This window comes from Fusarium sambucinum, chromosome I (genome assembly GCF_050947815.1).
Source record: "Fusarium sambucinum isolate potato_lamoka chromosome I, whole genome shotgun sequence".
NCBI classification, from domain to species: Eukaryota; Fungi; Ascomycota; class Sordariomycetes; order Hypocreales; family Nectriaceae; genus Fusarium; species Fusarium sambucinum.
Window position 1 is genome coordinate 1,539,165 of NC_139294.1, and position 24,972 is coordinate 1,564,136.

General features: G+C 49.8%; 7 protein-coding genes across 7 annotated transcripts; 4 read left to right on the forward strand and 3 right to left on the reverse strand.

The window, feature by feature from the left end:
* Positions 1-464: 464 nt before the first annotated feature.
* Positions 465-1,560, forward strand: FSST1_003238 (NADP-dependent oxidoreductase domain-containing protein; the record flags this gene model as incomplete). The annotated part of the gene is made up of 3 exons (XM_083229301.1): positions 465-516; positions 567-1,138; positions 1,195-1,560. 3 exons carry the CDS (start codon positions 465-467, stop codon positions 1,558-1,560), a joined length of 990 nt encoding a protein of 329 aa, XP_083086668.1.
* A 642-nt stretch (positions 1,561-2,202) lies between these two features.
* FSST1_003239 (WD40-repeat-containing domain protein) lies at positions 2,203-4,333 on the reverse strand (the record flags this gene model as incomplete). Its single annotated transcript, XM_083229303.1, has 2 exons — positions 2,203-4,152; positions 4,211-4,333. 2 exons carry the CDS (start codon positions 4,331-4,333, stop codon positions 2,203-2,205), a joined length of 2,073 nt encoding a protein of 690 aa, XP_083086669.1.
* A 723-nt stretch (positions 4,334-5,056) lies between these two features.
* FSST1_003240 (F1F0 ATP synthase subunit e) lies at positions 5,057-5,582 on the forward strand (the record flags this gene model as incomplete). The annotated part of the gene is made up of 3 exons (XM_083229304.1): positions 5,057-5,077; positions 5,225-5,402; positions 5,509-5,582. The coding sequence occupies 3 exons, from the start codon at positions 5,057-5,059 to the stop codon at positions 5,580-5,582; spliced, it is 273 nt and encodes a 90-aa protein (XP_083086670.1).
* A 1,370-nt stretch (positions 5,583-6,952) lies between these two features.
* On the forward strand, positions 6,953-9,466 carry FSST1_003241 (dolichyl-diphosphooligosaccharide--protein glycosyltransferase subunit STT3; the record flags this gene model as incomplete). Its single annotated transcript, XM_083229305.1, has 5 exons — positions 6,953-7,088; positions 7,199-7,222; positions 7,275-7,949; positions 8,000-9,143; positions 9,196-9,466. The coding sequence occupies 5 exons, from the start codon at positions 6,953-6,955 to the stop codon at positions 9,464-9,466; spliced, it is 2,250 nt and encodes a 749-aa protein (XP_083086671.1).
* Positions 9,467-10,570: 1,104 nt separating this feature from the next.
* On the forward strand, positions 10,571-13,905 carry FSST1_003242 (uncharacterized protein; the record flags this gene model as incomplete). Its single annotated transcript, XM_083229306.1, has 4 exons — positions 10,571-12,058; positions 12,106-13,293; positions 13,366-13,744; positions 13,802-13,905. 4 exons carry the CDS (start codon positions 10,571-10,573, stop codon positions 13,903-13,905), a joined length of 3,159 nt encoding a protein of 1,052 aa, XP_083086672.1.
* A 640-nt stretch (positions 13,906-14,545) lies between these two features.
* On the reverse strand, positions 14,546-18,240 carry FSST1_003243 (serine/threonine-protein kinase; the record flags this gene model as incomplete). The annotated part of the gene is made up of 3 exons (XM_083229307.1): positions 14,546-17,098; positions 17,151-18,160; positions 18,216-18,240. 3 exons carry the CDS (start codon positions 18,238-18,240, stop codon positions 14,546-14,548), a joined length of 3,588 nt encoding a protein of 1,195 aa, XP_083086673.1.
* Positions 18,241-19,829: 1,589 nt separating this feature from the next.
* On the reverse strand, positions 19,830-24,177 carry FSST1_003244 (PH domain-containing protein; the record flags this gene model as incomplete). The annotated part of the gene is made up of 3 exons (XM_083229308.1): positions 19,830-23,411; positions 23,477-23,634; positions 23,772-24,177. The coding sequence occupies 3 exons, from the start codon at positions 24,175-24,177 to the stop codon at positions 19,830-19,832; spliced, it is 4,146 nt and encodes a 1,381-aa protein (XP_083086674.1).
* Positions 24,178-24,972: the final 795 nt, after the last annotated feature.

Consider the following 24,972-nt stretch of genomic DNA (forward strand, 5'->3'; position numbering starts at 1 on the left):
TATAAATTGTTTAGGCACAGATAGTTATCGGTTGTCTCACTAAGAAGACCAACTCCCACTACCACCTACCAAGATAACCTGCCCACCGTAGAAAGACATTTGTTATGTGATAAGATCTCACTATTCGGATTAAGAAACACAAGCCAATATCCTATCTCCACTTCTCTTCATAGTTGTGGTTCATAAATCCATGATAAGCAACCTCTGATCCCGTAGTTTGAAGTGTTTATTAGTCAGATCTCGGGTTTATGTAACATTGACGCTGTAACGCCGATGGATCGGGGCTGCGACATCACCATTGCCGTTTAGGATTAGAGTCGATGATGAATGTTGATGTTATCAAGTGGGATAAAAAATACATATATAAGCATCATGTCACCTTTGACGAGGAGACATCTCAAAGCCTCTTTTACTGATACCAGTAACACCATCTCCACAACACTCTACTATACTCAATAATCAACATGCTCGAGGTTCTTGGAAAGCAAATTGGCCCTGTCGCCTATGGCCTCATGGGTGCGTAAATTCCCTTTGAGAAAAAGACATGAGAAACTCACATTCTACAGGCTTCACATGGCGCCCAAATGCTACCCCTCTGGACCAGGCTATTGAAGCCATGCGCGCTGCCTCTAACAACGGCTGCATGCTCTGGAGCGGCGCCGAGTTCTACGGGCCCCCAGAATACAATAGCATGACCCTGCTCAAGGCGTATTTCACAAAGTATCCCGAAGACGCAAACAAGATCACTATAGTTATGAAAGGTACCTATAATCTCCAAAAGTTCCAGCTCGATGGATCCCCAGAGAACGTTCGAAGGTCAATCGACAACGTGATCAACCAGCTCGGCGGAACCAAAAAACTTGACCTCTTTGCGCCTTCGAGGCGAGACCACAAGGTCCCCTTCGAGACGACCCTCAGCGTCATTCAGAAGGAGTACATCGATACTGGCAAAGTTGGCGGCATTGCTCTTTCAGAATGCAGCGCCGAGACTATCGAAGAGGCTGTCAAGATTGCCAAGATTAGCCTCGTTGAAGTTGAGCTCAGCTTGTTTAGCACAGACATTTTGCACAACGGCGTTGCTGCCGCTTGTGCCAAGCACAACATCCCCATCATGGCCTATTCACCCATTGGACGTGGTGTAAGTACATCTATATACTTCATCTGAAAATCTCACGCAACTAATGACCAAAACAGATTCTTACTGGCCGCTTTAACAACAGCTCTGAATTCCAGAGTCAAGGAATTGCCAGCAAGTTTCCGCGTTTCCAACCCGAAGCCTTCCAGCACAACCTCAAGCTCGTTGAGCAGGTCAAGGCTGTGGCTGAAAAGAAGGATATTACCCCAGCACAACTCGCTATCAGCTGGGTGAGAGGTCTAAACGGCCGCGAGGGATTGCCCACTATAATCCCAGCACCAGGAGCAACCACGGCGGCCAGAGTAGAAGAAAATGCTCAAGACTGCCAGCTTTCGGAAGAGGAAATGAAGACCTTGGAGAAGATAGCAGATGAGTTTGAGGTTTCCGGAGGGCGATACCCAGAGGGTATGCCGATGGAGACTTAGGCTACGAAATGGATATCTGGTGTCCAGTTAGAACGGATTCAAAGAACTCTTGTGTAAAATAATAAATGGGAATGTGGTTGATATTCAGCTGTAAATTGTCCACGTGTTGCCTAAAACAAAAAAGGCATTCGGAATTGCAGAATTCATAAAAATGAATGCCATCATGAAGGGTTGATTATGAGGGTACGTGATGGAAAAGTGTAACCTACCAGATAATGATCAGCGTCTTTTATAGCAGCAATCGTAAGGATTGTTGCAGGGAAGACGGCACCCTCTTGAATGACTTGTAGCAGATTTGTGCGAGTTCTTGAGTTCCTCGTTCTGTTGTTTGAGGTTCGGAGATAAGCTTGAGCTCCAGTCGCGAAAAGTTGACCATATTGGTGTGGAGATAGCACGTGACAACATGGGCTTGCCAAGCCCGATATCCTTAGGTGAAGGCATCGTGGATACTTGGGCAGTAGTATACCCAAGCAAACTAAGATTTACTGTTTTTTTTTTTAACTCAATAAGTCACAGTTGATAACCGAAAAGTCGATAACAGTAAACACAGGGTATATCAGTAAATTCAGCTGGCAACTACCTCACAATACAAGACACCCACCCACTGGACTATGCTGTTAACGCTCCATCCAATAAGGGTCCTTAAACTATCAAAGCACCGTTGGAGCCGACTGCTTCCAGTCGGTTCACAAGCTTCTTCACGTTCGCCCAGTCCTCGTTCTTCAAGCTCTCCTTGCCACCAAGACCACTAGCAACCTCAAACACCGTCAATGAGCCATCGATACCACCAGTGGCAAGGCGCTTTCCATCATTAGGTTCCCATGCGACCTTGTTCAGACTCTTCGAAAGCATGGTTCTGCCGTCCTTTCGGGAGCTTGGTGAGATCTTTGACACGGGCTCTTCGGTCTCAACAGCAATATCCCAAAGCTCCAACCAGCCAGCACCGTCAACCAAAGCAAAAATATTGGGCTTAACAGGAGACCACTTGGCGTCGTAGACAACATCTTCGCGAACAAAGTCGATAAGAGGCGCAATTGTACCGTCACCAGATCCAATCGTGGATGTAGCTGCAGGTGCTCGAACCTTCCAAAGCTTGACGCTCCAATCCAAAGATGATGATATAACCAGATCGCCCAAATCCACGGGACCCCTAGCAGGATGGAAGTCCACCGACATGACGGGAGCAGTATGTCCCTTATAACTGATCTTCTTATCGACACCAGCCTTGGCGCCGGCGCGGTCGTATCGATGGCAGGGGAAGATGGTGCCCTCCTCACTACCAACAAGGAAGAATGTAGGGTCTGTATCTGGGAAAGAAAGACACGTGGGACTCACGTCTTCGACCGCCACCTTGGCCTGACTAGGGTTCTTCAATTCAAGAAGTTCCTGCGGCTGGGCGAAGACGTCCATTGTCCAACCGCAAACCACACCGTCGGTGGAGCAAGAGATGATATTGTTGGCGTTTTGAGTACCGACAATATCAACAGAGTAAATAGGATGAGCATGACCATAACCTGTCAAGGGGGTCTTTTGTACTGGTGCCGCCTTTGCTCTCGTATCCCACAACAGCACCTGACCACTGTATGAGCCACCAATAATCAGATTGTTGTGATAAGGAGAGAATTTGGCAGTGAGAATATCCGACTGCGCAGTGAAAACGTATTCCGGACGATCTTGCATGTGCATGTTCCAGACTTGGACCAAACCATCCGGTTCATGAGGAGCCGTCGGGTTCTTAGTATAAGAAGCGAGAAGTAGCTCGTTGAATTTGGGCGAGAAATCAATTCCGCTGATCATGCGCTTCTTAGACCATCGCTCGTCATAAAATTGAGCCACTTCCTTTATTCTGTGTCGCCCTTTGCCGCCCGTATTACCGCTGTCCTCATCGTCGTCGTCTATGTCTTGGCCTTGTAGAGCGTAGTCTGTAAGGATATCATACGTCTCTTGGTCAAGAGCCCGTTCAATGACCTTTGTGGACTTCTCGAGGAAATCAAAAAAGTCGTCCGATTGCGCAACGGCATCGAGCTCCTCCGCGGTCCAGTTTCTCGCAGGTTGACTAACTGCGGACGGGACGACACCATCGCTCAAGAATTCCTTTGTCGCTCGTAGCTCCTCTTCAACCTCTTCTCTGATCTTCTGTCGGAGTTCCTCCTCTCGATCTCGCTCTCTTCTGCTCAGCCTCTTGCTGGGCGTCGAAGTTACGGCGGGAACATCTTCGGCCTCCGAAATGAGAGATTGTGCTCTGGTTCTGGTAGGAGTTGTCCACTCCTCGGTGGTCTGGACACCTTTGCTGTACGAGAAAACCTCCTTTACTGGAGATGGTGGGCATTCGAAAACGGTCAGGAGCGGTGCGGTACTGAGACTTGGGGGCGGCTGGGCGGGAATCTGAATATTGCTAATGGTGGTAACTTCGGAAGGTTCGTTGCTAATCTCGCCAGCGCTAAGGACGCTGTTCGGGCGACTACCGCGAGGAGCGGGAGAACCAGGCCCTCCTGTGACTGCTGAGCCAGGCCTGCTGTCACCAACAAGACTGTTAATGAGGGTTTCGATCTCGCGGCGGTTATCTGCTCTTCCAGGGGTTGGCGATATCAACTGTGGTTGAGAAACGTCAACGAGGGGCTTAAAGGCGGTAGGGTGTCAGGGGACCAACGTCGCTAGAAGTTCCTACGCTCGCACGACCTGCATTCGCTGCGTTTGCCCGAAGCTCTCTTTGGCGCTTGAGCTCAGCAAGCTTTGCCTTCTTTGCTAGGATTTCATCTCGACGTTGCTGCATTGTGGACGTTCCACAGTCGCATCGCGGGACTGCTCGATGTTTGGAAAGCTATAATTTGGAAGGTATAGATCGACGACGACTGGACACGGTAATAAAAGATTCACTTTTTTCAAAAACAGACGTGCAGTGACGGTGGCAAGAAAGAACAAAACCAATCTCAGGTCGCAAGGTTGAGGTATGCAATTGTGTGGTTGTTGTCGCGATAGAAGTTATGAAATGCTGGGTTGTACAGTAGTAGCAGTAATGAGGTTGCAATGGGGTCCAATTGAATCCATCCATGCGCGATAGGACCTGACTGGACAGGACTTTAGAGGCACTTAGGCACTAGCATCCCTCAGAAACCCCTGCACCAACCTGGCTGACTGGACTGAGCTTTTAAATGTTAGTGGAGGTGGTGATGGCACGTAGTAAATTCTAACTCCACAGTCAATTCACTGATACAAAGAAGCATGACACGTGATCATTTTGGCCGGCTCACTGGCTCCAGCTTGGCCGAGCTCCCCAGCCGCCAGCGGTTGGCTGGCTCTTTAGGTTGGCAGCGAATGGAAAAACTGCGACTTTTCCCGACGACTTTTCAATTCTTCACCTCAAGCCGACGCATCTAATCACCTCGAGCCACTCCGACTGGGTCCATTGACAAGCCATTGTCGACCCCCGACTATCGTCAATACCGATCCTTTCGCTTTTCGTCCCGTCCGCCCTTTTTTTGCGACTCTATTCCCAATGGCTTCGACCGGAGTGAACGTGCGTGTTATCCTCCCCCGATACGGCCGCTCGACCGTCTCCCAAGCCCGAGCTATCGACGATATCGGCGAATGGACTCTGAACTTTTGAGCGGCACAATCGGATGGAATTGTATATGGTTCAAGGGACTAATTGAGTCATTTATAGGTTTTGCGGTGGTCCGCCCTCGGCCTGGGTATCTTTTACGGCTTCACCCACCAGCGAGCGATTACTGCTTCCCAAAGGGCTGAGCACGCGCAGCACGAGTACGAGAAGAAGGAGAAGCTTATCCAGCAGGCTAAGACCGAGTTCGCCAAGAAGAAGAACCCTTCAACTGGTGATGATGGTACGTCATTCAGTTATTGTCGCTCCAATGCTTGCTTCTCAGGCAATTGGCAGCGGCATATCGCGCACATGTGAGCTGGCGAACATCCAACTAACCGAAACAAAAGTTATTACCGATCCTTCAGACCCCAAGTTTGATCTTGAGAAGCTGCTGTTGAAGGTCCAGAAGGAGAGCCCTTAGATATGTAATAATGGCGCGGGGCAACGCAAATATGACAAGGGGGAGAATTGAACGATAGGAGGTTTTGGCGAAAAGGTTACCACTAGGGAAACAGGTCCTGCTGGGGCAATAATCCGAGCCTCGAACCAGACCCGATGTATGATTGAGGATATACGTGGCGGTCCTGCATAGATGTTTCCTTAGGTCCCTGTTTAACTCTGTGTACAGGTGTACAATATATCTACTTTAGACGGCAAAAGCGTCAATTGTCTTGAATAAGGATCTTGTGTTACTTTGGCAAGGCATTCTGGGATAAGTTTGAGCTGGAAAGATATCATAACAACTGCAAGAAACCTATGATATAATGTATCGTCAGGGAGCTAGGTAGCTCTCCAATACATATTAGGTTGGTATAGTGTCAACGAGTTTACAATATCTGAGCAGTTTTTATGATGTACTGTATGATTTTTAACTATTTGCACCAAATTGAATTCCCAAAATAACATTTGGCGTTGTTGTATCAGTGTTGTATCTCGAACACGCAGCTCATTTTAATACTGCCCAACATTGGAGCAATAAGTTGACAACGCAACATCCCCTCCCCGCACTACTTTTTAGAAGGTAGCTAAAATTCTGAGAGTATCCAGGGTCATACATGAGTAAAATTATGTAGGGTTACTGCGCTATGTTATGCTCTCTATCATCCAATCCAGAAAATGCTCATACACATAACTACACGCATGTTTCTTCATATCTCTATGTACCTATCATGAGAAGAGACGATTGATAAGCGGTTAAAGTTCTGCTGAATGGACGCAATCTCCCGTGGTCTGATTGATCTTATATATCTTAAGCATTGACATATTGGAATGAACTAAACAGAAGGCAGAAAGATGTCAATGCTTCACATGCTCATGTAGTGACTTTCTGAACACAATTACTAAGTGAAGCTCTATGTAAACAGTACCATGTAGATTGTGACATTCTGTGCAAATTGGGGCTCGATTGATCAACATAGAAATACCAAAGAACGACGAGAAACGACAGAACCAACAAGAACAATTTTACATCTCGTAATTCAAGCACACAGTGTTGACCAATTTCGTATATATTTGTTGAGTATCGTGGCGTTGATATGCCTTGTTCGGGAAAACGACGGTCCAGCGATGAGGCTAATGTTTCGAAATGGCTTCAAGGCCGAGAGTACGTACCTTTTCCGCTGGAAAATAGGTGGGCTCCACATCGACCTCCTTGTACGTACCTGCTAACTGTACCTAGCTCCCGCGTTGTAAAGCTCCAAGCTGTCCTTCTGGTGGAGTTGAGAGCATCCATCATCTCGGGCTTTGGTTTCGACAAGTTGCATCTATCATTGTCGACAATTGCAGCCCATCATGACGGCCGCAACGTCAAAACCTCGCGACACGCTCGCTCTATTGACAGGAACCAACACAAGAACTCTTCTGAGAGTCCTCATTCTTTTCTTCATCGCTGGCGCAGCTATCTCCAGTCGTCTCTTTTCTGTGATTCGTAAGTGCTTCCTTCTCCCCTCATGATGGAGGCTTGCTGCGCTCTCGCACCCTTTTCACTGAGAACGTCTTACTTGTCGAAATAATCATTTGCTAACAAATTGCGCGTAGGCTTTGAAAGCATCATTCACGAATGTCAGTTCCTTCCACGACGCCCCGTACTAATGCAGAGCTAACACCATGGTAGTCGACCCGTGGTTCAACTTCCGTGCGACCAAGTACCTCGTCGCCAATGGGTTCTACAACTTCTGGGATTGGTTTGATGACCGAACATGGCATCCTCTTGGACGAGTCACTGGAGGTACCCTCTACCCTGGTCTGATGGTGACCAGCGGCGTTATCTACCACGCTCTCCGTACCCTCACTGTCCCCGTCGATATTCGAAACATCTGCGTTCTTCTCGCGCCCGCCTTCTCTGGCTTGACAGCCTATGCTGCTTATCTTCTCACCAACGAGATGACCACTACGCACTCCGCTGGTCTCCTTGCTGCGGCCTTCATGGGAATCGCCCCTGGCTACATTTCTCGATCCGTTGCTGGAAGTTACGACAACGAAGCCATCGCCATTTTCCTCCTTGTCTTCACCTTCTACCTATGGGTCAAGGCTCTCAAGAGAGGTTCAATGGTCATTGGTGGTTTCTGTGCTTTGTCTTACGGCTACATGGTTGCGTCGTGGGGTGGATATGCCTTCATTACATGTCTCTTGCCAGTTCATGCTTTCACTCTCATTTGCATGGGCCGTTACAGCGATCGCCTTTACCTCAGCTACACAGCGTGGTACGTCGCTGGTACACTGGCCAGCTTCCAAATTCCCTTTGTCGGCTTTCTCGCTGTTAAGACCAACGAGCATATGCCAGCGCTAGGTAAGCATGTACAAATCTCCAGCTTGGCTCAATACTGACATAATATTCAGGTGTTTTTGGTCTGCTCCAGGTCATCGCCTTCATTCTTTTCGTTAAGCGCGTAATTCCTGGCCGACAAATCACCACCGTTGTGATTGCCGCCGGTGTGGTGACTTGCATGATCGGCTTGGCTGGCCTGATCCTTTTGACCTCTCTCGGATACATTGCGCCTTGGGGTGGCCGATTCTACTCCCTGTTTGACACCGGCTATGCTAAGGTCCATATCCCCATTATTGCGTCCGTCTCGGAGCATCAGCCCACTGCCTGGCCCTCATTCTTCTTTGATATGAACTTCCTCATCTGGCTCTTCCCTGCCGGTGTTTACATGTGTTTCCAAAACCTCCGGGATGAGCATGTTTTCGTTGTGGTCTACGCTATGTTTGCAAGCTATTTCGCTGGCGTCATGGTCCGTCTCATCCTTACTCTGACCCCTATTGTTTGTGTTGCCGCTGCTATTGCTGCGTCCCAGCTCCTCGATACCTACATGCAAATCAAGCAGCCTGATGCTGCGGAGGAGACCAAGAGTGAGGGCCCCGAAAGCTCCAAGAAGAACAAGGGCGCCCTCCGTGCCCTTTCAAAGCCAACGGTCGGTATCTACACTATCATGTCCAAGGTCCTGGTTGTTGGTGCCATGGCCATTTACCTAGTAATGTTTGTCACCCACTGTACTTGGGTCACTTCCAACGCCTACTCGTCGCCCTCCGTCGTGTTGGCCAGTCGCATGCCAGATGGTAGTCAGCACATCATTGACGATTACCGAGAGGCGTACCAGTGGCTCCGACAGAACACCGAGAAGGACGACAAGGTCATGTCATGGTGGGATTACGGTTACCAGATCGGCGGCATGGCTGACCGACCCACCCTTGTCGACAACAACACTTGGAACAACACTCACATCGCGACTGTGGGCAAGGCCATGAGTTCTCGCGAGGAGGTCAGCTACCCTATCATGCGCCAGCACGAGGTTTCCTACGTTTTGGTTGTCTTTGGTGGTCTCATCGGCTACTCTGGAGACGATATCAACAAGTTCCTCTGGATGGTTCGCATTGCCGAAGGTATCTGGCCCGACGAGGTCAAGGAGCGCAGTTTCTTTACGGCTCGGGGAGAATACAAGGTCAACGAGGAAGCTACCGAGACCATGAAGAACAGCTTGATGTAAGTGTACACATGAGATTTGAAAAGTGTTTTTGAGCTAACTTTCTTCCAGGTACAAGATGTCGTACTACAACTACGCTGGCATGTTCCCCCCTGGAAGAGCCGTTGATCGTGTTCGAAACACTGCCGTGCCTTCTGAGGGTCCTACTCTCGACACTTTGGAGGAAGCTTTTACCAGTGAGAACTGGATTATCCGCATCTACAAGGTCAAGGATCTTGATAACATTGACCGTAACCATGTCGCCGCCGGCGGTTTTAGCCGAGGACAAAAGAAGAAGAAGGCGCTCAAGAAGCGAGTTGCTGTCGGCTCCCGTGTGGACTAAGGGGTTTTGGTTTGCTAGAAGCGTGGAAGAAAGAATACAGGGCTTCAATGTTACCCGCATTTTAGACAAAAGTGAATTGAAAATGTATATCAATGTAAGAAACATGCCTGATTGAGAATAAAGAGAAAGAAAAGGAATAAGGATAGATTCTTTTGTTCCGATATAATTGATGAATTGAGCGAGCGTACGTTCATACTAGGTGATGTGTTTGTTGTGATATATGATGGAAGTAAGTGAAGCGCGTAACAAAGGCGGCACTAGACTGCTCATGCGTGTTTGCATTTTCGAGAAAGGAATTGCAGCCGTTTGCAGTTCAGGGAAGAAGGGTCAAGATGTAATGTGTAGAAAGGTTGTAGACGCAGTGAATGTCTCTAGGCTGCTGAGTGTTTACAGGTGATGTCTTAGTGTATAAAGTTATATATCAACTCGCTTCCTCCTTTTCTTAATCTTTACCAAAGCAGATGCCTTCATCGTTGAATCTCTCCCCTCGACTTCTTTGTGGAATATCAGCTCACACATCGCTCAGGGGTGACACTTTCAGCGATTCGATTGACTTTCTTATTACTTGAAAACAACGAGAGAAAGGAGTCCAAAGGAGGCTTTATGAGATTCAAGGGTGAGACCCTCCTGAATATCGAGAACGAGACGAAGGTCCCAAAGCTGACCTTTTTTCTTGCCAGTACACATTGCCTACAAGACAAGAAATACTTGCATTACTCAAGTTTATTACATTAGTCTCTTCGGCTACCTAGGTAGCTCTTTATCTAAGCTGCGAAAGCGAGTGGCAGTTCTCGCCAGCTGCCAACGGCCGCACAACTGCCTTCAACTTGCACTTACGCACGCACAAAAAATCGAGGAGAAGAAACAAAACGATTAATTCTTCAACTCTAGCGTCATCATCTTGAATGAACTGCTTCTTTTCACTTTACGCACTTGATTCATATCCTCACATCTCCACCCATACTCCTTCCAGGTTATTATTCTATATACCATAATCACTTCCCTTTTCGTTCTTCCCACCATCGCGCCAATAATCATACTCGAGGCTGAATAGCGACTCTATCCTCTCCCTCTATCTACGTGCCTTTCTCTGACAGCGCAACTATGGGCCTCTTCGGCAAGGCCCTGCGCCGCCGTCGCCATCGAGCAGGCCCCGAGTTCGACCTTTTGAGCGCAGCTTTTGGTTTCCCCTTTCGCTACCGAACTAAATCTTCATACAACAAGAGTCCTGGACGAATGAAGATCGTCTATGATCATCCCTCCGACTCCAACGACGAATCAGACTCGGATGAAACATGCTCTTCATCTTCCCTGAATGATCGTGGACGACAACAGCATCGCAGCCGCCACCTTTCTGAAAGACCCCCGACTCCGCATAGAAGCACTCCAGCGTCTCCCGGTTCTTCAAAGAAAAGCTCTTCGCGAAAGAAGCAGCATCGCCGACGCCGTTCGCGAGCTTCATCTCGATCTAGCCCTGCAAAATCGACTCGCTCTCGAGCCTCTCGCTCGACATCTCGTCGGCCAAACATTGGAAGCATGACTAGCCCATCTACCACCCCCTATGTACAGAGTTCTGCAACATTTCCGCCTCCCATTCCTATGCATTTGTCGAAACCACCTTGTAATATTGTACAGTCGAAAACATTTCCTATTTCTACTTTGAACCAACCTTTTGGACTTCCAGTATGCCAGCCAATGCCTCAGCAGCAAGTATACTACCAGAACCCAGTCAACTTTGGGCCGCCTCAGCCATCTACTATGCTTCGAGCTCCGGTCCCTCAGTTCATGGCTCCGGCTATGCCTCCGCCTGTCATGGTGCAGCCAACTCCTGGCCTAGCGAAAGTGCCTGTGTCTTCTGCGACTTTCAACAGCAACGTGATTCCTCCAGTAACATCTGGCGTCGATTCTCCAAAGCCAAACTCCCAAGCTCCTGGTCCATCTGGCCCGTGGACTAAAGACATACAGCGACTGCAGAAACACATTGACGCAAAGATGGCTGATCTATCTTCCGAGCCTAACAGCAGAGTTTTGCGTCGTGACCTTCGTCGTCTACAAGACCGACTGAACTCGACCTTGAACAAAGCTATTACGCACAGCAAGAAGTCACACGCAAGGAAGCTTTCCCTCACATCGATCAGCAACTTCTCGCAGCTAGCCCTCGGCAGAGATGATGCAAGCGAGGCTGCAACTGCACCGGTCCGCCTTATCGCACCTGTGCACAGAATGGAGAGCGAACAGCAGCGAAAGTACCACACTCAGCAGGTCAAAAGCCCTCAACGCATTCCGCGTCACCATGTCTGCTCAGGATGTGGTAACATTCGCTCGCAGCAATTCCATAGGCGTTGGCCCTTTGAAATTTCAAGGAAATCGCACAAGATCAGCTACTGCGAGAGCTGCCGAGAAGAAATGTACAATCGAGGTATTGTTCAGAAATACCACTTCTGTTTCAACTGCGGGGGTGCGAGGTCGATGGCTTTTCATCAGCAGCATCCAGTGCTACCGGGCGAGCCAATCTTCGTCAACTATTGTGGTTCATGTACCGAAGAGTTCAAGGTTTATGAGATTCTTCCGGATCATTCTGTCATCAACTTTGTAAGTTTGCGATAATTGCCGATCTAGCAGTTGCTAATACATAAAAGGTTGACCCAAGAATTGACACACACACGGAAATGTCCACTCCTTCTGATTCGGAAGATGACTTGGATTCACTCACTGTCAATCGTCACTCAAACAGCAGAACCGACCATGACAGTGTCCGAAGCGATCAGCGATCCCAATTCAAATTTGAGCGACCTGCCGAGCCCCCTCGCGGAAGGCGAACAGAGCCACTTACCCCTAAAACGCCTGTTGTTGTATTAGATGCCGACTTTGTGCCCCCTGAATCGCCCTACTGCCCCTCGCGAAGCACTAGTTCTTCTGACCGTCGAGCGGAGAGGCAGTCTTCTGGACAATTCAGTACAGGTTCCAGTCCCCACAGAGAGGAATTCGAGGCGAAGGGCAACTACCAAGCGCCCTACGTCGAAGATTCCTCGTCAAGTCACCATTCCAGAGTAGCCACCCCGACCTCCAGCCTTCGCTCTAAGAAGAGAGGAAAGAAGGCTGAATCCAAAGATCGTGGAACTCGAAAGAATATCTCCCCTGATGTTGTACTCAAGTCCGCACTGGCAGGTAGTGACCGGTCTTCCTCGGATGGATCTAAAAAGGCCAGAGCCAAGACGTCAGATGAATCGCCTCGAGTTCGCGGGGAGTCTCTCGACTCTGACTGTTCTGACCCAAGTTCTTCCAAGTCTTCAGGCAGCAAGACAGTGAGGTTCAAGCAATCTGTCGACATTCGTACAGCCTTGCCGAAAGATGCAGACGACTTCTCGGAGCCCGGAAGTCCCAGATACCCGCGTTCTCCGGGCTCTCCTCTCATCTCTCGCAAGCAGTCTACCTCTCGCCGTACCAAAGACCTAAGAGACAATTATTTGCACCCTCACTATGGCCAACATTCGAATGTGCCACCAGGCTTTCATCGTGAGCACTTGCACACTCCTGATAGCTTTGTCCCCGGAACACATTCAAAGGGGTACTCCAAAGGAGCATTCAGCAACGACTTTGACAGTGGCGGACATTGGGATTCTTTCGCAAGCCCCGGATATCCCTATGCCGACCATTATTCGGAAAACTCTTTCCGCGACTACTACGACGCTGGTGAGGATTGTAAGGCATCATCTTCTCACCCCTACAACTATGACCAGTACAGGGAGTCGACCGCATCTCTTCCGTCGCGCCTTTCTACCGGGAGTATATTTGCCTCCTTCTTCAAGAAGGACAAGGCGTCCTCTGTCCCTCCAAGCTACCGAGCAAGCCCCAAACCTTCTGCTCACGATTTCAACGAGACTGCCAGAAACAATTAGGAAAGATTTGGCCCTCGCAGTTCCAATGACAGTCAGGCAACACCTTGCCCTCGGCCATCTCAGTGTTCCTCAAACATCTTTAGTTCATTCACGGAACCTGAGTTACACAGCTGCACAGACACAGGGTCAGCTACTGAGAATGGCAGTGGTCCAGCCGGAAACAACCCATATTACACGCCTCGCAAGCGCAGTCACCCAGAATCATCTTACGGTGGTTCTCCTATCCGATCGGATAAATCCCCCAAGCGGGATTTTGATTCATCCTCGTCCACAAAGTCGGACAAGTTTGTTTGGAAAAATGCCTTTAATCCTGTCCCAGTAGTTGAAGAGCTGGGAGCTGCCGGTGACACTTCACCTGAGAGCCCAACAGACCTGCTTGGTAAGTATCACATCACTCACATGCATCAATACCACTTATTAACATATCATTTCCCAGAGTTCAATTTCGTCATTAACCCAGCTTCTCCCATTGGTGATGGAGTTGACGAGGTGTCATCGGAGTCGTACTCCAGCATACCACCCTCATCGGACGAGAACTAGAACAACCAAGCAGCTGATGAAACTGCTATCTAATACTTTCGGCCAGCAACACTATATGGGTCTTGCGTCGCCGACTTTCACCTAGACACCTGGTGAAACACAATTGCGATCATTTTTACTTTTGGGAATGTACGGAGCCTCTGGATGAAGAGCTTAGGATTACGAAAAGTCAACATGGAAAGGACTGTCAGAGGCATGATAATGATTTGATATGAAGGGGAACGACTGTACGACTTGTTTTTTTCTTGGAACGATACCTTGCTATGGCCTGTTATTAGCGAACGAAACGACTGAATGAGTAATGTATATACGTATGACGATCAACACGATGCTTTTTAGAAGCCCAATGCACTTACTAGTCCTCAGAATATAAGAAACAGTGACTGCTAAAGCGTAAGGGATGAAATCAGTAGGTTAGCTCATGCTACTTGGCTACTTAGACTAACTAGACTTCTAACGATACTTATTTTATACCCCGAGTCTTAGGAGACCAACTTTTCTACTACACACACAAACGCCGAATTCCCAAGGACAAGATAAAAAATAGAGTTCGTTACTGCATTATCCCATCATCCTCACGCCGACAAAGGGATCTGAAGCCTAAAAACACAAATGTTTCTCTAATGAAGCCGATGTCCCATTACTGAATTTGAAAACTATTCTCCTGGCTGGGGTTTGGGCGAGGCAATGGGATCCCAAGAAAATGACTTGTTAGGGGTGCACTTGTGATCGCAGCCATGCGTGACAGAGGGCTCTGTCTTGATTCGAAATACGCGATAGCTTCTTGTCGTTTCATTTCGAAAGCATCGCTCCGTGCTCGTTCCCTGTCTATGTTTTCCGCACGTTCTTGCAAATCAGCACTGATTGCATCTTCCTTCTTCTTTCTCTCTACAGCATCCTTGATGCGTTTCTCTGTTTTCTGGCATGCGGCATCCAGCTTCTGGGCCAGTGGTTTATGTGCGAGTTCCAGTGCCTTGTTCTCGCCACGCTCTTGGGTAGAGGCACCCCAGAGACATTGGAAATTGAGCTTTGTTTGTTGACTGCTGCGGTCGCCAGACCCCCAGATTGTCAACATATCACCGTTGTAGAGACGAGTCCAGTGATGAGAAGGCCCGCCGTGGTTCTTAGCATCGGCTGAGGCAAGCTGATAACCGTTGATGTTGATGCCAACAGATGCTTTAGTCGAGACGTAGAAGCTATAGGCATTTGGATCCTCCCCATCTCGGAGCCAAGGAAAAGGCATCTTTGATGGGTCGAATGTGTCGTCATTTTTCCAGAGCAATATTTTGAAAGCATACTTGGGTACCCGAGATTCGTAAATGTCGCTGAACGGCTCTGTATTTGAAGGACCACGACCAAAAGAAACCAAAGTGTCGGTAATAGGGATAGTAATGCCTGGTATGCACGACTCTGGATGGGACTCGATGACGCCAACGAGTTGTTTGTTGGGTTCTGGTTTTTGGACAGGGACGACGATTTGGGTATGGGAAGTGGGCAACGTATCAGGGATTTGTGAGTCCTCCGAGGCGACAGCGGTAGGTGGAAACTCCATGGCGTCGTCTGTCGTGCCCTGCGGTGTCCGGGAGCTCCGCCGAGTTTCGCTGATCTGTGTTCCAGCTTTTGACACTGGAGAGAAGTGCTTCATTGCAAGATCCCATAATGGGGTCTTTCCGGGCGCAAACGTTTCACCCCTTGTCTTCGCCGCCTGCTCGAAGGCTTTGTGTTGGAGGTGGGTCAATTCAGGATAGTTGAAATGCCAGGTCTTTTTGTCCTGTTCCCAGAAGCATGTTTTGTTGAAAGGCTGGTCAATTTGTCGTCCCGAGGATGGTTTTCCGGCTACAGGGACCTGGATCAGTAGTTGATACTCTTCAAGTGCTTCATTTGTCATCTCTTCAAGATTGCCCTCCGATTTTAATCTTTTCATAGTGGGTTTTCCGCGTGGTGTGCTCTCCTCAAACTCGTCGCTGGTGTCTTGGGAAGGAGGTTTGCGTTTACTAGTATTCAAATCCGATGATTGCAAGGAGAACTGAGAAGCCCCCAGAAACTGCATACTAGGCTCGTCCCCACCAAGGCTTTGGGACGCCACATTCTCAACAAGGCTTTGAAGCTGATCTTCTGACTGTTTTTGAACCATAGAGGCAGTCGTTTGGCGGTATGCTCGGCGGTTTCTACCCCTAGGCGTGGCATCCTCGTCTGATTGGTAAGCCTCGTCCTCATCTTGATTAAGAATCTCAGTTTCACCTGTGCTAGCGTTGCTCGCTTCGAGGTTGAGGTATTCGTCTGGAATTACACCAGAGCTACCAATGGCGGAAACACCGACTTCTCCGAAAAGCCTGGGTTTGTTTGCTTCTGGAAGCCCTGCCGTAGTTTCCTTTTCCGACTCTTCACCCATGGAGTCACTAACCCGGTCTTCCTCGTAGTGGCGGGGCTGTAACTGAGAGAAGTTATCATACATGTCGTCGTCCGAGATCTCGTCAAAAGATTGCGAGGCGCTGATGACCGAGGATTCGCCGGTACACCAAGGGTGGTGTTCGAGTTCTGTCACTGTCGCTCGGTATTCTGGGCGCTTTTCAAGCATTCTGCAAAGGAATTCGATCACTGGCTCTTTCAAGCCGTTCCTCTCCAGGGGCGAGGTGTCTAACCGGGTAGTCATGATCTTGTGCAACAGTTCAGAATAGCTGATGCCGCTCTTAACTGGATAAGGGGGCGACGCAGTCAGAGCGTAGAACAATACACCGCCTAAAGACCAGATGTCAACAGCATGGTTGTATCTCTGACCTGGAGGACGTCGCATTTTCTTACCCCGGCTACGTACGCCATTATCATCATACTCCGCATATTCTGTGTACACCTCCGGCGCACAATAGAGTAAAGTGCCACAGAACGTTCGTAAGAAAGTCTGTTCACTATCCACCATTTTCGACAAGCCAAAGTCGGTAAGTTTCAGATCGATAGGATTAAGAGAGTTGATAAGAATATTGTCTGGTTTGACGTCGCGATGAGTGATGTTGTTGGCGTGTAGGTATCCTAATGCACTCAAGAGCTGCTTTGACATGATTCGAACACTTTCCTCTGTTAAAGCTTTGTGGTCCGAGATAAGTTTGCCCAAATCACCACCAGGGACAAACTCCATAATGATGATAAGTAGTCGGTCATCCCATTCGAAATGCTCCATATACTGAACGATATGAGGCTGTAAAAATGTATGTTAGAGGAGACAAGACAACGATATAGGCAAGACTTACATGTTCAACCCGCTGCATGATCTTCATCTCATTCTCAACCTTTTGGTCCAGCACGCCGTTTTTTATAAAACGACGCTTCTCAATCTCCTTGGCTGCGTAGGGCAAACCGTCGTACTTGGACGTGACCCTGTGAACAATCGCAAAGGCGCCCTTTCCGATTGTGCCAATTCTGTTGTACTTCTTAGAACCCGTCCATTCTCTGTTACCGTTGCCGTCTCTCCTTTTTTGTGGTTTGCGAGAAGCTTGCTGGGTAATTTCGTCCGTCTCCTCTCTTTTAAGTTGGTTCTGGGCTGGAGCCTTGAAGAGATCAACGTGTCCACCAGGTCCAGGCGTGATTGTGTCGTTTGAACGCTTGAGTCCGTGGCGAGTAAAGAAATCATCGACTTTTTCGGTATACGCTTGGTCGTATTCATTATCTCGCCGAGGTATCCTGACTCGGAAAGTCAAATCTCTTTCCGCTTGGTGGAGATACACCTTGATGATGGAGCCAGAGCTAAGAACCCATTTTGTTATAGGCGGGTCATCTCTTTTGGCTGAAGGATTCGAGGCAAGAATGTGGTCATCTACTATAGTACCGTTGGTAGACTGGTCCTCAATCATGACAGTGCCATACTCGTTGACGTATATTCGGAAATGTATGTTGCTGACTCGTTTCAAGGGATCGTTTACAAATACAACATCGCATCGCATCGTGTTGCGGCCAAAGACAAACCCAGCAGCGGGGTTCTTGAGCTGTGACGACAGCCGAAGGATAATAGCATGGCTGCCGCTGCTTCCCGTGTTGGCGCTAAATCGGCCAGCCTGGTCTTCGAGGGCATAATCTGGCTCAACGCCGTCCGCTTCGTCCTTACCGATAATATGGGGAGAGCCTTCCTTGACAAGGCGTTCAAGTTCGATGCGGGCCGATTCCGAGTGCGGATAGAGGACGCATATTATATCGGAAATGTCTTCATCTGAGAAGCCCGAGTTCTGCTTCCCGATACGGCGCGGGTCGAGGACATTCTGCGTCGCTTCCACGAGGAGGTCAGCATAAGGAGGAGAGAGGCTGGTCCAGAGAGGACATACCTTGCGTGGGCTCGTCGCCATCCATTGGGATCGACCCGAGCAGCCTACGCTGCAAAGCGATGCAAGACTGCCGTTTTTATACTTGATAGAGACAGGTCCAGGCAGGCAACAAGGTTTGTAACGTTGTGAGGCGATGACAGGTGCAAACGTTACAGGCTAGAAAGTCCTACTTTTTAGATATGATATTGGGGTAACTTTTTCGAAGTGGTATGACAACCGGCTGGCTGATGATTTGAATGTCTCGGTGCGTCGTCGCGAGGTGGGATTAAGAGCAAATTGTATTTGAAACTTCCAAAAGTAAATAAAAGAAGAGGTTGAAGAAGAATCCAAAAAGAGGGGGGACAGGATGGAAAAGAAACGACAAGGGACTATTGAGGTTGAAGTACGGATAGGTAGGTGCGAATGGATGGACTAAGATGGGCAGGAACGTCACGACAAGCCCTCCCATCAGGTACCAGAAAAGTTGGCCGCCAGGAGCATAAGAGACTAAATTGCCGGGCCACTTTATGCTACTTAGACTATACTTCTTAGGCTATTCATTTTTGTCAACTAAAGCTTAAAGGTCAATTCTTCTCCTACCCACTAGCCTCCATAGAACAGGCCTCGAGGGCAATAGAAACACTGCCTCTGGTTGGCTGATAGCGATCGGAATCTAGTCTAACAGCAGGAGGAGGCCTGTCCCATGGCCAATTGCCTGGCAATTAGGCACCCTCTACTCTCGCTTCCAGCTGATAAATCCCGGGCATCCACGACCCAGCGTAGCGGGGAGACGCCGTTTGAGTGCCGTGACGACCCTACTGCTTGACCCTTGCTTAATAGAGTGGAACGATCCATACAACACTTATGGATGCCTTAGCAACCAGAGAAAAAAAGTCGAGCTCATGATGTAACAAAACAAGGTCACATCACGTTCTATCCACGTAACACGGGCGCGTGGAAACGATACTCGAGGCGCGCTCAAGTCACGCGCTTCGAGTTGTTGCTTTCCTAACAATAAACAGCCAACGATTCAGACGTCGACGTCAGCCTGTCAGGCGCCAACGACCAGCCATTGCCCTCGAGACTTCCTTCAGAGTTGAGCGGGTCAAGCACAGTCACTGGACAGTAACGCCTGCCAAAAGTCTCAGCTTAGCTCACGCTCCGCCACTATCCAATTATTTGTCCTTGACTTCGATTTCAATTTTAAACGCGATCTCGAACTAGTAACACCTGGTATCGTTGTATGACATCAATAGCCATCGATGTGCTAAACCACATCATAGCCACTGGCTTTCCAAGATAATAGACCTCACATAAAGTCAAGACGAAATGTTACAATTCAATAAGTAATTCAAGGAAACGGAATATTGTATGCTGACTAGGTAGCCTCACGATGTATCTATGACAAATGAACATAATACGAAATCCCCGAAAATGATGCAACTCTTCTCTGTATATCAAGAGTGTATTGTATGCAAATTGATCTTAACCCATGACCGTTAAATCATATTCCTACATGCCCAAAACGCCGTATGATGCATGCGCCCGTTTCGTTGTACTCCAAGTCGCTATGATCATGCGATATCCATAAGTAGTTCCATGCTGACTTAACTGGAGCTGCTTCCCAAATCCTGACTAGAACGCTTGTCCTTGGTACTGTGGATGGACATTGCGAGAAGCCTGTTGGGCTCCAGGCGATGATGAGTTGTATTGACCTTGAGGCGGCACGAAACGAGGATCGACCTGTTGCGCAGCTCGCATCGGTCGTGAGAAACTATTCGGCTGCCCATATCCTCCCATCTGCTGAGATGCTGGTCCGTATTGGGAGCCACCTGGCGTGTACTGGCCTGGAGCTTGACCCATGGGGCTGTATGCAGGCATGTTACCAGCACCCATCACTGGCTGCTGGTAAGCTTGTTGGTAGTTTTGCTGCTGCTGCTGCTGCTGGGCCTGCTGTTGGTACGTCATTTGTTGTTGCTGAGCAAGTTGCTGTTGTATCATTTGCTGCTGAGCCATTTGTTGCTGGGCCATTTGCTGCTGGTACGCCATAGCTGCCTGCTGTTGTTGTCGCTGGCTGATCGCTTGTTGGACCGCTTGGCTATTCATCCCTTGCTTCATCTGCTGCTTCTCCCGTTCCCGGGCTTCAATGGCACCAACTAGGCCTGAACCTGAGGAAGCCTGTCTCTGGTGGCCAGGCGAGAACCCCTGAGATCCTTGTCTTTGGTGTCCAGGCATACTAATCAAAGGTTGACCAGTCAATCGGGCAACGTGTTCCTGCTCTCGTGCACTGAGATGGCTCGAAGTCTCTCCAGAGCTTGCAAAGTTCAAGGTCGAATTTGCGCCTCGCGATCCAGGTCGCTGAAGCAGATCAGCCGAGTTATTTCGAGAGTGGCGGCCGCTCTGAATAGCTTGTAGCATGTCGGAGGAGCTATTTCGCTTCATTCCCCCAGGACTGCCCGTAAGGTTGCCGCCCATGCTGTTGCTAGATGGGGTTCGGGCATGAGATGCCCTCTGCTGCACGAACTCCTCGGCACTCAGTCCGTGAGCACTGGCTGGAGGAGCTGTTGCACCTGGTGACCAGGCCATCGTGCGCTTCGATTCTGGGGACTCCTTCTGGCCAAGGGATCCCTGAGAAGCCGAAGGTTTGTGAGCAGGAGGGGTTGGTCCATGACCTCCAGGCGTATGGGGCCTACTCTTAGTAGCACCATAGTTGATGGTTGGACCAAAATTGATATTTGGGATATCAAACTCTTTCCCCGACTCTTCAGCGCCGCCAACGGTCTTCAATACTCCAGCACGAGGCTTGGGTTCTTGGTATTCGTATGCGTCCATAAAATTCCTGAGGCTGGTTGCAGGAGAGTCGTCATCGTAGTGACTGCTTTGATTGCTCTCCAGTCTGCCAGGCGGCGCTGGCCGCCTTTCAGAGTTTGGGGTTCCTTGGCGGGGCGTCTGTCGGCCTTGATCAAAGGCATAGTGATCGATGATCTCATTCGTAGTAATGGCGCTACTACCAGACATAGTGTTGCCCTTGGTATTTTCGAATTGTGCGGGCCCGGGTGGCGGGGGTCCAGGCATCTGTCCAGGTACAGGCTTGCGGTGGGTCGTTTGTCCTTGGGGACCATTAGGAGGCCCGTTGGGAGGTCCGTTGGGAGGTCCGTTCGGGCGAGATCCTGGCGGTCCGTATGAGCCAGGAGGTCCAGGGGGTCCAGGAGGACGACCTGGGCCAGGCCGGTAGTTGCCGTGAGGACCAGGGGGTGGAGGTCCATGTCCGGGATGCGGACCATTTCCACGACCTCGCTGATCGGGAGGTCGGCGACCATCGAAACCGGGGCCGCGAGGGTCGGACGGTCTTCTTCCGTCAGGGCCGGGTCGTCGAGGATCTGAAGGACGCCGACCATCCGGCCCCATGTCGGGGCGACGATTGCCATTTTGAGGGTGAGGACGTTGCTGAGGGGGCATACCCGGAGGCATCGGGGATCGTCGACCTTCAGACGTCCCAGGACGCGAGTTTGGCCCGTGGCCATAGGGGCTAGGTGGCCCAAGCGGGGGCTGGCCCAGTGGTGATCGAGAGCGCTGTTGAGATGAGTTGGCTGGGAGAGGGAGACTGTTGGAAGAGGGATCCTGATTTGTTGAGCTTAAAACTTCACGCGAGCGGTTGTCGTTAGCAGATATCCCTACGGAGTTGGCGTATGGTGGTAGTACCGATGGTCCAGATCTTGCAGCGTCCACCTCATCTTCCCCGGGAGAAGGTCTCGAATCATTCGGTCCACCCATTCCTCCAGCTGAGGAAAGTTGGGCTAGGGTAGTAACGGAAAGCCTACTGTTAGCTCGTCTGAGCTCAGGTGAGTGATAAGCTCTGCTGACGGGTCTGCCTTGAGAGCCATGGCTGAAAGCAGGAGGGCGCGAAACAGGCTCGGGAGTGTGCATCTGTCGCATTCCGTCCAGGTCTTTCAGAGGTGGCGAGCCATTGGGCCCACGTTCGTTTTGGTAAGCAGGGCTCTGGTCTCGCGAGGCCTGGTTACCGACAGGAGTCTGGCCACGCTGTGGCGAGGCCGAGTAAGGGCTGTTGCCATTGACGAAGGGAGGACCTCCAAGTTGATTGGGATCAGACGAGTTGCGGCCATGGTTTCCGAGAGCAACCCGAGCAGGGTCTGCAGGAGCAGAATCTGTTCGAGCACGCTCGCCAAGGGAGAAAGATCTTGAAGACCTGGTGGGAACTTGCTGGTCCGAATTGGTCTTGAGGGTGGGAGGGCCATCTCCAAAGCTCAACCTAACGCTCTTTCGGCTGTTGCTTCGAGAGCGTGTTGCAGGCGCATCATCCACAGCATTCATGCGAGTACCAGTAGATTCCTTCAACTTCTTTCTCCAATCTCGCTCACCCCAGTTCGAGCTACCGTCCTCGAGAATCAAGTTGGAGACGTCGAGATTCTCGAGGTAGCCATAACGCCGGCTCTTTGGCATGGCGAACATGAGGGATCTGGAATCGAGTGTACTGGCAACCAGTCTTCCGGGGCGACCATAAAGACCAAAGGTATCCCATGTGGGGAAGAGGAAACGCAGAAGCATCTCGAATCCGGTGACAGCAGGGCGAGTTTCTGGCATAATGAAGACGAAACCTTCGGTGGAGGAAGGAGGATCAGTGTGGATAGAAATACTACCCTCAATCTTAAGCAGGGTTGATGCCTCGATCAAAGACTTTGCCTGAGGATAGATTGCATAGGCCGAATAGGCGTCGGTGATGGTGGCGATTGGTTGCGCTTTCTTCTGCTTCTTGCCATCCTTCCTCTCGTCGTAGAATTTGATGTCTCCCTTGAGGGTAGGAACAGGTGATCGATCATAAGGAGACCTCTTCTTGAGTTCCTTTTGAAGCTTTGCATACTGCTTCTCATCGGGAGGGGTGATAACACACCAGCATCGTCTCCAAGGTACACCAGCACCGAATCGGACTCTAACCCATTCTTCGGTGGGGAATCTTACCCTCTCCATGATCACACCAATGTTATTGAGCGACTTGCCCTTACCAGCAATAAGAGCGCCGGTGTAAGCCTCCTGCAACGAGGAGTGCTCAAAGATGGCCAGTCGGATACCAGCGGTCCACTGCAACAGGGAGTGTCGTGAATTAAAGTGAAGAAGATATCGGTTTCTTCCAGCTGTGGAGATACTCAAGATGTTCTGCAGGGGCTGTTCATCGGCAGACCTTGTGGGCAAGGATTCGATCTGTCAGAAATTCGTATTAGTCGAGTTCGGAGATTTCACCATCAACATGAGACCGGATTATTTACCATCTTTATCGATGCATCAGTCAAGTTGACGAACTTTGGTAAAACTTCGCCATCCTCGCCGGCAGCATCGAGCTCTGAGGCATCCCATAGTGACAAAACGGTACCGACAAGCTGGGCGAAACATTCACACCAGGTTCTATCAGGGTTGGGTTTACCCTCTGTTGACGAAGTCGTTAGCTATACATCCTTGCAACACATGTGTGCCCGAACAGTTGAATGTGGAGTCCCCTTGGCGTCAGGGGGGGTAGGTATGTGGGGATGGTAAGAACGGCAGTGGGATCTGGGTCAATCATACGTGTATTCTGGTCGTCGAGCTTGAGGAAATAACCCTCCTGGTACAGCTTGTTGGAGTGGCTATTGAGAAAAGAATAGATAGGCTGGAGTTCGGGGATTGTATCCTCGGTGATGTCCATAATGGGTGGTTGGTGAGCCAGGACCATAGACGGGGGTCGTGAAGAAGCAGCGGACGAACTGCGTCGTCGGCGGGTGGATGGTTCAATTGGGGAGCCGCCGTTTAAAGGTGTGCCATAGTCCGGTCGCGAAGGCGGTGTGTTTGGCCGAGAAATATCGGCACTGACTCGATGGTCTGGGAAAGGTTCTGTGCCAGAATTCACTCTGCGATGCCCTTGCTTGTAAGGTGAATCTGATGGAGGAGAGGTTGAAGGCGGAGGTGTCTTTGTGCCAGCAGAGAACTGGGACATAAACGAAAGAACTAAATACCGGCACCAACAAATTAGCACGAGACGGGATGAGGTGAGATATTATGAACGGCATGCAGCCCCCTGGAAACAGACAATATGTCCACGTCGCTCAGTCCCTTCAATTAGAGCCGGACCCCTAGAGGAACTAGCCAAGGGCCACCATACGTCAACGTACAGTGGAACTCTTTGTCCCCGCTACCCATAACTGCCCCCCTGCGGCCTGTGTTGCAGCCCGGCGTATAGGACAGTCATCTCAGGCTGTTCAGTCCATGGATTTGGGTCGGGTGCCCTGGGCAAGCCCACCTAAACTGAACATGGACACGCCAGGGTAAGGGTCCAAAAAGCCACTAGCACCACCTTCTCTAGGTCCTCCTTACGTGCACGTCCGCGCGCAAAGTAAAGCAGCGCAACGTATACGAAGGAGCCAACCCCAAGGACTGGAATGGTATTCACGAATGCACAACATGTGTAGGTACGCACCTCGATTTCGGCCCATCTTGTCAACAATAGCGGGTGTGACCGAAGGGAATTTCTGAGACAAAAAAAAAAGTAATTAAAAAATGAGGCCTATTCGTGCCCAGCAACAACAAAGGGAGAAGAAGGTTAGTTGATTCGGTTTAACTGCGCAAGGGATGGTCTCGAAAGAGATGAAAAGCTGCGCCAGCCACGATACTGACGTCGTCCGGTATCGTAATTTCAGACGAGTTTGATTATCTTCTCTGGGCGTCGAATATCAGGGCGGTCCTGTAGTCCAAGAATGAGAAAGAAGAAAGGGAAAAAAGCTGGCCCTTGCGT